This window comes from Herpailurus yagouaroundi, unplaced genomic scaffold (genome assembly GCF_014898765.1).
Source record: "Herpailurus yagouaroundi ecotype Mexico unplaced genomic scaffold, PumYag 100, whole genome shotgun sequence".
Taxonomy (NCBI): domain Eukaryota; kingdom Metazoa; phylum Chordata; class Mammalia; order Carnivora; family Felidae; genus Herpailurus; species Herpailurus yagouaroundi.
Genome location: NW_024412391.1, coordinates 72,019,841 through 72,032,764, shown reverse-complemented (window position 1 = coordinate 72,032,764; position 12,924 = coordinate 72,019,841). Strand labels below are relative to the sequence as shown.

General features: G+C 38.4%; 1 protein-coding gene across 4 annotated transcripts in view; it reads right to left on the bottom strand.

The window, feature by feature from the left end:
- Positions 1-12,924, bottom strand: part of SEMA3D (semaphorin 3D) — a 201,058-nt gene that overhangs the window by 15,890 nt on the left and 172,244 nt on the right. For all 4 annotated transcript variants that reach the window (XM_040472791.1, XM_040472790.1, XM_040472789.1 and 1 more), the window contains exons 13-16: positions 11,131-11,219; positions 9,258-9,299; positions 5,914-6,071; positions 3,628-3,692 (exon numbers count right to left, since the gene is read on the bottom strand). In XM_040472791.1, the coding sequence (XP_040328725.1) occupies positions 3,628-3,692; positions 5,914-6,071; positions 9,258-9,299; positions 11,131-11,219 (354 nt within the window). The remainder of the gene's footprint in view (positions 1-3,627; positions 3,693-5,913; positions 6,072-9,257; positions 9,300-11,130; positions 11,220-12,924) is intronic.

Below are 12,924 nucleotides of genomic sequence, written 5' to 3'. Positions count from 1 at the left end.
ATATATATATATATATATATATTTAAATGACTGTTCCCGGAAACATGAGATAACTTCTTATAGTCTACAGGGTAAACATAAACTCCATAGAATTCCATAGGAGCTGTCACAAACCTAGCCCAACCTCTGTGAGGTCTTTCTGATTGTAATTATTATGACTTCATCTACGGTAAAATTTGCCTTTGCTCTTTTAGCGAAGCTCAGATGCTACCCAGCTAAGTATCCTCTCCTTTACCCATGCATTACGCAAACATTCTTTTGTGCCTAGGATACAATTTACATCCCAGTGACAGGGACAAGGTCATCAAGTGAATAAATTAAAGAACATAGTATTTGGCAGTGTTATGCGCTACAAATAAAAAAGCAGATCAGGGAATCAGAGGTAGAACACGGAGAAAGTATCTCAGGATGGTCAGAAAAGGTGTCTCTGAGACAAAAACATTTAATTAATTTTTTTACACTTATTTATTTTTAAGAGAGAGACAGAGAGAGAGAGATAGAGAGAGAGAGAGGGCAAGCACAAGAGTGGCAGAGAGAGGCATAGAATCTGAATCAAGCTCCAGACTCCTAGCTGGCAGCACAGAGCCCGATGTGGGGCTCGAACCCACAAACCTCGAGATCACGACCTGAGCCGAAGTCAGACGCTTAACCGACTGAGCCACCCAGGTGCCCCTGAGACAATATTTTAAGCATAAAATTAAATGGTGTGGGGGCACCTGGGTGGCTCAGTCGGTTAAAAGTCTGACTTCGGCTCAGGTCATGATCTCACGGTTTGTGGGTTCGAGCCCCGCATTGGGCTCTGTGCTGACAGTTCAGAGCCTGGAGCCTGCTTCAGATTCTGTGTCTCCCTCTCTCTCTGCCCCTCCTCTGCTCACACTCCATTTCTCTCTCAAAAATAAATAATCATTAGAAAAATAAAAAAAAAAATGGTGTGACACCTGAATATGAGTTCTTTAGGTAGGTACGGAGGAAATAAATACAAACCTAGCTGAGGCAGGAACAAGACTGGGGCTTTTGAAAAAGAGAAACCAGTGAGCGAGCCATGCAACAGTGAAACGAGAGGATCCAAGCAAGTATCAGGAACTAGATCAGGCAGACTCTAGAGGCCATGGTAAACGCTATGGGTTTTTCACTAATTGTTCTAAGAAGCTAGTGAAAGATTTTGAGTAAGAGAAGCTGTTATCTGACTGTAGTTTCTGAAAGGTTACTCTGGCTACTAAGTGGGATGGAGACTGACCAGGGGAAAAAACGGAAGCAGGAGGACCAGATAAACGGCTCCGGGACAGGCGTGGTGGCTTTGGGTAAGCGGGCACATCGGGATGTGATGAAGAGTAGGAGCAGTGGTGGCCACAGAGCCAAAAGGACTTATTGTGAGGTTGGTACTAGGCTGTGGAAGAAAGAGAAGAAGAAAAAGATGATGCCTAGCTGCTTTTTTTTGCTAAGCAGTTGGGTGAATGGAGGTGCTATTTATTAATATGGGTAAGTCTTCACTGCAGAACAACGAAGTTTAGGAAAAGACAGCACTAATTCTTTCTCATAGATCAATTGGGACGCTTATTAGGCATCCAAGATGAGCTCTTGGGTAGGCATACAAGTGGTCTGGCACACAAGACAGAGTTTAGAACCGGACTAAGAATCTGGGAGCAAATTGCCTCGGAGAGTATTGAAATTGATGGTGTTAGGCAGTGAACAGGCAAAGATTTTACGTTTAGATGGTGGGATGCAAAGGAGAGTTAAGAACACTCAGAAGGAGCAGCCTGTAAAGTGAGAGGAAAATCATAAGGATGTGGGGGGGGGGGCGGGGGGGGCGGGGCATGAAGCCCAAGAATGCTGAGACACCATGTCTTTGGAAAAACCAAACCAAACCAAACCAAAACAAAAAACCCTGATTTGTAGTGCTTGTTCTTTTTTGTGTAAAAACTCCCACTCTGGCTGAACCAAGCTACTAAGGGTTTAAAACCAGCTTATGCAATTCCTAAATAATAAGCCATCAGCTCTCATGGGACCATTAAGAACTGGCCCTAGCACATCACTGCACGGAAGTCAAATGAAGAATGTGTTTCAAGGAGGAGGGAGTTAGACATTAAGTAGAAATGACAACTGAAAATTGGCCATTGGATTTGGCAAGGAAGGAACTGCTGGAGACCTTGACAAAAAAAATGGATTGGGGCAGTGATGGTGATGATTGGCAGAGACTGTGTGTGGTTGGTCACAGCAGGAACAGGATATGGTGAGTCACTATCTCCCCCCTCAGCAGGAACTGTGTTTTGAATCACTCTCTTTACAACACTTATCACTATCTGACATTACATCTATTTTACTTCTTTTTAAGTTTACCGTCTGTTCCCTCCCCTGACACAACTTGAACAGAAGTTCCATGGATGCACAGACTGTTTTCTTTTTCATTCACGGGTATATCCTCAATACTTGTAACTGTTCTGGAAACATCTCGCGGGTGCGGAGAAAACACCATGTAGGTTGCACATGGTAACGCCTGCTAAATAAAACACTGGACACGACAGGCAGTCACCCATGCAGTAGAACAAGGTCAAACATACTCTTCTGGACCAGAGCTTATTTTTCAGAAGAATGAAATTATAAATTATAAATAATTGTTTTGTGTTTAAATTACAAAGCTGCTGGGTCACTGGTTATAGACTATGAAATTGGGTTGTTTATGGAACGTGGGGGTGGTTACTAACAATGTGATGAAGGGAAGGCAGTTTTGTTTCTCCAGTTGAGTGCGTGTATGCGTGTGCGTGAGCATATATCCTCTGAAGGTAGAGCTTGAGAGTGGAAAGTAACCAAAGCTATGGAATATATTCTTATACATTTTTTTTTTTTTGGAATATACTCATGGATTTTGAGGGGAATTTTTCGTATAGATATTTTGCAATATACTCTTATAGATTTTTTTCCCTCTGTTATCAGACTCACTCCTTTTTATTCTCCACTTTGTCCCAGTCATACTCGGGCTCTCAAGATCTTCCATGAAATTTTCTCTGAACAAGACAGCTTCTGGTGATGTCTCTCTTTGCTAAACTCCCATATCACTAATTGTGCCTTATGACATCTCCCCAAAGAATTATAAGCCCTCGAAGGAGTTTCTTTGTCTCAACATGTACCCAGGACAATTATATGCACCTGGAAGTCACTTAATAAACATTTACTGATTGAATGAAAACATGAATTAATACACAAATTCACATAATGCATACACTACCTAAAACTTTCTAACAAGTGCTACACTCTCATCAGACCTTTCTGGAAGGGTCTCTGAGTTTACTCTGAATGTCCATATGTTTTGGACTATATCCTCTTTTATCTTTATTAGCAGTTTTCAAACTTTATGAGGATGGGTAAGGCAGTAAAAAATACAAAAAAAAAAAGGGATAGGAATTTTAAAAGACATATGATACAAATAATGATATAACAAAGGATTATTCACTTAGGCATGTAGACAGGGGGTTGATTGATAAAATCTCCTGTTGCTTTTCCAGAACATAAGCATTATATAAAATGAGAGCTTCCCATATAATAGATATTTTAAGTCATATAATAAAAAGGCACACAAAAACTAGGCTTAACATTTTAAATGGGAGAAAAGCATATTAAACTTATACTTACTGTCTTCTATGTCCCAGCACTGGGTGATCGGGTCTCCATACTTTACATCTTGGCGTCTGGCTCGCCTATGGAAAAGGGATTAAACTGTTTAGAACATTGAGCATGATATCTGGAACAGATAAAGTCGGCATTTAACACTAATAACAGTGGCAAGAGCAGAACTATGCTTGTCTCACTGCTCAACTCAAACGCAGGGCACTATTCCCATCTAACGTTAATCCAAATACTACTAGCAACAGAGTCCTAACAGAATGCATCCTGTTTTGGAAATAAGATGATAGGAATTTTATTGAACTCCTCTGACTTTTGACAAATTGTTCAAAAGAACAGGTTGACTATAAATATAGCCCAGGTTTCAGATACATCCAATGGGGGAGGCAAACCATCCTTACCCTCTTTTTTCAATCAGTCCATGGGAAAGTAACAAGATGTACAAGAGCTTTATTTCGTGGGTAGGAAAGTAACCACAAATCTAGAACTTGTTACCCTATGGAGATTCGCTAGTCCATAGATTTGATTAAGCAACAAGTTAAACACTGTCCTCTCAGATAGAAGTACCAGTTTGGTAGAGCATGAGTGGCTAATCCTATCTGCTGATATGCTGTTCACATTGTTTTTCTGATAGTAGAGACAAGGATAATAATAAATAATGGTGTTGTGCATTACTGTCACATATTTTCCTTAAGAGAAAACAGTAGCTATTGCATAAGAAAAGAGAAAGCTGCTACCCTGAATTAAAGAAGTCTTAAACTCTTACAGTCTATTTTCATTTGCGTTGGCTATTTTATGTTGCCACTTCAGCAATTGTAAAAGTCACAGTAAAATCTGCAATATCCAGGGTGTTGCTTAAGGGCAGTACTGACCAGGTGACGAGCCTGTATGAGATTCATCTAGCACGTACATTTTTTTGGCTCCCGTGGACATTTATGTTAAGGTAAGGGAAACTATCACAGGGGCATGTGTGCAAGATCAGAGATAGAGTCTTGGGAAATATAAGAAGAAAAATTATGATTGCGTGAGGTATATAAGGTCAAGAATGTTTTTAAATCGTGGCTTCTTAAGAAACAGGGTCAATTCATCAAACTGAAGGTCCATTACGAGCTAATGAGCACTCTTTGATTTTTAGTTTCTAGAAAAGAAAAATATTCCCCAAGGGCTCACTATGAGAAGTATATTCTTAGCCAAAAACTATAACAGAATATTGGCGTTTTTTACTTTGAACTGGTAATAGCGGTATCTCCCCACCCACAGCGAATCCAGAAATTTCAGGGAATCTAAACTGTCTCCTAATTATAAGCCCTATCTACTGTTGTACTATGCATTCAATCTGTGAATCCTCGAATTTGAAATTTGACATGTGAGTCAAATTTCAAGAAGAAACAAGTGTGTACGTACTAGTGGGACTAACATGCACTCACTTGTCATCATAGTTAATACAGACCTAAAGATTAAAAAAAAAATACCATATACAAATTGCTGACATTTTACCTAGAGGAAAAATATACCTTGAACAATACTGCAGAAAAAGGGTGTTACCATAACGCACATTTAACAATTTATGATCATAACATATTTAGCTAGCATCAGTCATCCTGATGACAATTCAGGTTGTTTCCAATAATTTTGCTACTGAAAACAGTGCTGACATGGACATCCTTGGATGATTTTGTGGTGCTTTTGCCCGTGTGTATAGAGGATACATTTCTAACTGGGTTTTGTTGGCTCAGAATAGCTTCATTTTTAAGAGCACATAAAGCAACGAACAGTAAACAGCAGGACAGCATTTTGATGTTTATGTACATCTGAGTGACAGAAGTTGACCAAGTTAGACTTATTACAGTAAAAATAAAATTGTACCAAGTCACTGAGACGTGTTGTGGGTTGTTTATAACCTACGCTTTTACGAACACATATATGTATACATTATTTGCAAAACAGTAAGGGTAAACATAGACCATGTAAAAATAAGGGAAGACGGGAGGAATGGAGGAAGGGCAAAGTAGTCGAGAAAAACCAACTTTTAATGGTATTTAATAGAGATGAAGGAAAAGCATGTAAACAATTTTTCAGAACTTTTTCAAGTTCCACACTTCGGCACTTCAGAACACTCTATTTCATGCTCCTCCAACATTTAGTTTTATGCAAAATTTAATTTTAACGTTCTTACCAGAGACCATGTTTTCTACAATTAAATCGTCTTTAATTTAAACTAGAAGACAAGGTATTCCGGTGAGATAGTTGCTGGGTAGAGAAGAAGGCTTCACCTTCACTCCGTGTGCCTCTTACCGTTTTGAAGTGGGCGCATATCGAGAGCATGCATTTCCATCCCAGGCACAGTAGGGGTCTCTGGCCAGGCAACAGTCTGCACAAGCTTTCCCATAAGTGTCGCATCTGTTCAAGGAGAGCTGAACCAATCCATCCCGGGAACCGACGTACAATTGTTGCTACAAATCAGGCAAAACAAATGAATTAGAAGCATCTTTCAGACCAGCCTTAAGAACTTCCCTTTCCTGAATACCACATCACAGATCTAAATCTGTCTCCTCGGGTGCCCTTGTACAGAAAATAAGCAGTTGTACAGAAACATAACAAAGAGTAAGATGAGTCGATCACTTCTACTCCTGGCAGCATGGCGGTTTGAAGATGTTGATACCGAAATGGACAGCATTCTAGAGAGCTAGGATAACCTTGGCAGTAATTTAAGAAGGTCGAAACCCAGCTGCTAGACTGAGGAATTAAGACGTCAAATTCTTTCTCAATGGTTGAAAATGTGCTTTGGTAGATTATATCAAGCACAGATGTGATGGGCAACACTGATGGTCTTCCGCTGCTGTGGCTTCTTGCGTGAGAGACGGCTGAAAAGAGATTTATGAAACTTTCTTGTGGTTTGAACCATTTCATTTGCTAATGAAATACCTCTTGATCCCTGAAGGGAAATGGGTTATAAGCTGGAGAGAAAATGCTTGGTATCACTGTGAAGAAAGTATTAAGGAGGCTCAAAAGATGCCATATCACCAATGAAAGGCTGCAGGATACTAAACAACTCAGCATATAAAGGTGCATTTTGGAAATATGTTCTGAAAACAATGCACTGCTCTTTATGAGCATTCGCTGAGTGTACGTGGTGGAAGACGTAGGGAGAGGGAGGATACGAATAACTAAGCCAGAGTCTGTGCCTTCAGTGAACTCATGGTCAACGACAGCGGGCCATATCAGACTTTACACAAAGGGGAAAAACCTGAGAAGTAAATGTTGACATAAATAAATATACGTACTCAATCTACAGACATCTATCTTCTACCTGCCCTGCCTATTAAAATGTCAGTTAAGACCTCCTAGCTGCTAAATGCAATGCACCCAGTTCAGTATTTACTTTACTTCAATTCTCCAAAGTGTTTAACACCAAGAATCATGCCTCCCTTGACCGTCAACTTTTTCTTGTTCTCTGTCTTTATTTCTGCCTAAGATTTCTGTCTCCTTTGAGGATTCCTTTCTTTGCATTAAATGTGAGGTGCCCCCTCTTTTCTATCCTCATTTCTTTGCCTGTCTTATTGTATAAAGCGTCAGGTGCATCTTGAAAACATCGTCAAGGTTGACATACTGGATTGCCCTAAATCTAGCCCTGCTACCCTAGCTTTGTCACCCAGGACACAAAGCTGGGAGTTGTCTCTGAATCCCCTTTATCTCTTAGTCAGCCACCGTATCTTTTCCATTCTCTTACACAGAACTCTCTATCTCCTCCTCTCCCTCTCCACTGCCAACACTTTTGTCTGTCTTTATTGTTTCTTCCCTGGATTACTTATAAGTGTTCTAATATTTCCACTGGCTTCAGCCTCGTGTTCCGACAACCCCCACCTCTACCCCAGGACTCGATCCATCTTCCGCTCTGCCACACCAGACTGACCTTCCTAAAAGGAAAAGCTTATCACAACACATTCCTGCTGAAGATCTTTAAAGGTTTTCGTTGTCCTCAGATAAAACTCTTAAACTTCTTAGGAAGACATATAAGGATGTACCTAATCTTGCTCTGTTTTATGTCCCAGAATCATTTCTAGCCTCCTTGCCCCTTGCACACACATATGCCCTTTGCTCTAATTGTTCACAAACTTATTAGAATAAGCTATGATTTCTCACCGCTCACACCTTTCCAAATGTTCTCCTTTTTTCCTTGGCATAGGCTTCCTCTTCCCATCCCCTTTTTAATTTAACCGGTTAACTGCAACATCCTTCATAGTTCAGGTTACATGTCTCTTCTTTTTGGTTAATGTATATTTACTTATTTTGAGGGGGGGGAGGGGCAAAGAGAAAAGGAGAGAGAGAGAATTCCAAGCAGGCTCCACGCTGTGAGTGCAGAACCTGATGCAGGGCTTGATCTCATGAACCTGTGAGAGCATGACCTGCGCCGAAACCAAGAGTCAGATGCTTAATCGACTGAGCCACCCACGCCCCACACGTCTGTTCTTTTCACTTCCTTCCTCTGCTCTACCTGGCTTCCTCTTAGACCAGTTCCTCCCCTGTGTTTTCCCTGTACAGGCTTCCATTATTGTTTTGCATTGGTAGCGTGTTCTTTCTATGTCTCCCAGCTCCACTGTGAGCTTCTAAGTGAAGGACTATGCCATTCGTTCATTTCTATACCCTCCAAGGGTAGTAGTAGGCCTTTAAGAACTAAACATTCGGTGAAAAAAATTAATGGAAAAGATCAAATAAGAAATCTATTTAGATCTTTTCCCTAATAGTTTCTGTGTCATTACTAGCCACATAGATGAAGACAATGTTAGGGGGGAAAGGGGAAAATGGGTGATGGGCATTGAGGAGGACACTTGTTGGGATGAACAGTGGGTGTTGTACGTAAGCTATGAATCACGGGAATCTACCCCCAAAACCAAGAGCACACTGTATACACTTTATGTTAGCCAACTTGACAATAAATTATATTAAAAAAATTAAGCATAGTATCCCATAATTTTTTTATCCTGGGGGTACATATACAAATGCTAATACAAGCCTGAACCTCTTGAATTAATTGGGATTTTGAGTATCATATTGAGAACTTATGATCTATTAAATATTATTATTGTCATTGTCATCAGATACCATTTACTTCACACTTACGATGTGCCAACTCTTTGTCTCAAATTTTGTGTGCAGCATCCTATTTATTAGGTGGTGGATTTTATTTCCCTAATTTCTCTGTTAAGGAAATTGATTCCCAGAGTCAGATACTAAGTGGAAGGCCGGCAGTTGACTCTCGGGCTCTTTGCCACCATCGTCCATAGTGTAATTTCTAGGCTCCCTGATTAAAAACCATTTTTCGTGATTATGGTTAGTATTCTACATGAACTTCTTATGGCCTTGACAGAGACACATCCTCATGAAACAAAGAAAGTGAGCTCAGTTTTCAAGAGCCAAGGGAAGGGGAATATCTATCATTCAAGTAATGATATTTGGTTCTACTTCTCCTAAGGCAAGCCTACAACACTGGCCTCTAATTGGTTATAAAAGAAACACACAATTTAAAGCTTTTTACATTATTTATAATTTAACTTCCAATATCAATAGAGTTTCCCTAAAATGAATTCAAGCAGCCTGTTGCTTTTGTGGCTAATTTTTACAGAAAAATTAGAAAGTACCTGCTTCAGAGACAACTCCATGTTCAGGATGATTGATGAGTGCTGAAAATAAAAATCAAATGTTAATAAAGATAATCATTAAGAGTCTTTTATAGCAGCCAATATGTTCTCTTGTCACGTACCAAAGATCACTGAAGAAAACTTCAAGGGTCTGTTATATAGAGGGGGAAAGGATCTTAACATTTGTTCTTTCCTTCTAATTCTACCTTAATAGAAAGGATCAAAATAGTTCCTTTAAAGTATCTTATTACAGAAAAACTATCTAAGTGTATGAGGAAACACTGTGCATTGGAAATCGCTCCCAGTTACCCACAAGGTTTCTCCTTCTAAATCTGCTTATCTTAACTGCTTCCATATAATTCAAACTAGTGTTGACAAGAACATCTCCATAATTATTTATTACCTAGTTCTGCTCTTACTTAGATCGGTAGTTGAAAAACTTGTTCAAGTAGCAGAGTTCTGAAAAGCTATAGTGTTCTTTGTGGATGAGCATATTCTTTATGGAACATGGCAAGCTACTGATGCACAAGATTCTGTGATATGAACTAGGACTTGCTTTACTTGTTGAAACTATGGCTTTATGCATGCAATAGAAAATTAGAAACATGAACACAGAAGCTACCAAACAAAAAAGGATGGAATCTTTAAGAATTTTTCATCTACTTATCATCTATTTACTGTCCATTCGTTTCTCACCAGCCAGTATTTACAAACCGAAAAACAGTAGCAGATACCAAAAATTTAAGAAAATACATGAAGCAAAAAAATGAAAGAAAAATGTTAAAATGAGAACGTGCTATCCCAAAACTTTTTTTTTTTTAAATGAAGGACACAGGTTCATTATTTAATCTTCACAATGGAATCCAAATAATTCCTCTTGACCACTAACCACCATTAAGTAAAACTTATTTTAATGCACCTTATATATTGTGGGAGCTTCATATTTGGCTTCTGGGTTCACACTTAGATTTGACATCAGTTTTTCCCTCAGGAACCACCCAAGACTTTGTTTTTGGTAGATGCCAGATAGCAGATCTTGTTCTTGTTAACTCCTTGACCACTATTATCATCACAATGTAAACAGGATCCTGTGGAACTCAGCATGTTAATTACCTTGAGCTCCTCACAGTGGGGGTCTCTACTTGATTTTTTTTTTTTAAGGCAATAGATGTTCACAGGGAAACAGCCCATTTTAATGAACTATCTCAACAAAAATGTTATAAAAGACACAACATATTTGTCAAGGCTCCTGTCAGAAATACACTTTTATTTCTAATGTTACTTTCAGAAAATAATTTTGAACTAAATGTCACTGAGCATCTACAGAGAATACCACAGCTCAAATGTATTGTTAAAAGTCAAAGACATTCCCCAAATCTAGAAAATTATTATTTTAGATCTAGCTCTCTAGAGGGACGTAGCATACATCAAGGCTTTACTATCATGCAACCTTGTTTAAAAAAGATTCCTTACGGAAAAGCAGGGACATGTGATTTACACACTCTTCCAGTTTTCTCAAATTCAATGGAGGAAAAATTGAAAAGTCAACCGTTTAAAGTAGAAAAGCATCTGGGTAGTCAGAGACCCCAGACCCCGGGCTTTCATCCACTGTGGCGATTTGTCTGACCATATGCTTAGAGAATAAAGTAATGAGCGGCCATCCCAGGAGCCCTGATTTTAGTGGTATTCTACGGGGAGAGAGGAGTCCTGTTCTCAGTTGCTTGAAAAACTTTTTTCCGTTGCTTAAGGAAAAGGAAAATAAAGGAGCTAATTGCACAGACTTCTCTAGGAAAAGTGACGATGTATTAAAACACACTGTCCTGTATCAAGGACTAAGTGTCCCCATCTCTTCTGGAACTCTGGACTGTCTTACCTTGAATATCTGCAACTCTTCCAGCACTACTTCTTCCATATTCCACTTCTCCTTTGAAATGCTGACAACTTTTAGGACTGTTCCAATGTCTGAAAAAATACATGACCTATAATCCTGCTGTTTCTCCTTTAAGTATATGCCTAGCAACCTTCACAACTGTTCCCTCCTTTTTTTTTCAAAGCCTTTGGAAAAGTCAGATTAAACAAGGCACACAAGAAGTGAAGCTTAATGGATATGATTCCCTCCTTCCGAAACATGATAGTTTTTATAAGGAAGACATTAAAAGACATGCACTCAAAAATCTTTCGAGCAAAAGGAGTATGTACGTCTCATTCAAATAATGGCTGAAATTATAACTAAAGTGGAATGATATTTTTGTAACTGAATTTAAAATGTTAAGATATATTAAAATATTTTCTCTCTCTCTCTCTCTCTCTCAATGTAAGAGATATTTATTCAGTGCTTATCACATCTAAGTTATGGCGAAAGGTAAGATATATACATTGTTAAATAATGTTAACAAAGGGAAGAGAAACCACCGAAGCCATCTATATGGGGGGAATTTTAACTCACTCACCAACATATTTTATTTACAGAAACTTTACTAATAGGCTGGAAACTGAAGTTTTGTTTAAAATTATTTTGGTTTAATTTAAGAGTAACCAAAATTTAAAAGACTATAAACCAAAAATTGACATTTAGTAAAGATGCCTTAAATACAGGATCTTCTATTTCAGTTTACAAGGTGACATGCTATTTATTACAGAAAGACAATCAAAAGAACATTTTAGAAGGAGAAAAAAAATCTCATTTGGAAATTAATTTATACAATATAGATGCTTTTAAGCTTCTGGCACTGTGGTTGAAGAATTTTAATATGGATAGTAATGATCCTATTTGCCCAAAATAGTCTGAAATATTTAATTCGGTTTTTAAAGGACTCTAGGATCTTTGAAAAAATATAAAATATACATTTTCCAAATGTCATAATTGAAAATCGATCCATCTATCTTAGTTACCTTATAATTTTCTCAGTCAAAGTTAGGTAGTACCACCTAGTGGCCGAATGGCATTTATGACAGCGAAGTGTTGACCTAGGAACGCTTTGGGCGGACAGCGCAAATTCAGTAGCAAACTCCTTAGAATTAGTGACAGACTAATTAAAGTAAAACCTTGGTTTGTGAGCATAAGTCATTCCAGAAACAGGCTTGTAATCCAAAGCACTCATATATCTAAGCAAATTTTAAGAACCATTGGCTCAGTTGTGATCACACGACATTTGGTATCAGGTACTAACTCGTATTGCGAGAAATCAGTTGTTTATCCAGTTAAAGTTTATTAGAAATGTTTGCTCGTCTTGCAGAACACTCGCAGAACAAGTTACTCTCAATCCAAGGTTTTACTGTACTTACTTGGTCTGCTTCTGTAGTAATCTCTATAGTCTTGAGAACATCACTTACTTTCCTATGTCTTGTTATTGCCACCTGCAGCATAATCAGGCTTGACAACAGGTATTCTGAAAACCCTCTAAGTCTGTCACATGCACGTTCCCTAATAAACTCTACTTTTTTTCAATGTATTTATTAGAAAAATTTTTTTAATGTTTATTTGTTTTTGACAGACAGAGACAGAACGTGAGCAGGGGTGGGGCAGAAAGAGGAGACACAGAATCTGAAGAAATCTCCAGGCTCTGAGCCTTCTTCTTTTTTTTTTTTTTTTTTTTTTTTTTTTTTTGTAAAAACAATATGGTTTTTTTTCATTTTTTTTTTTAATTTTTTTTTTCAACGTTTATTT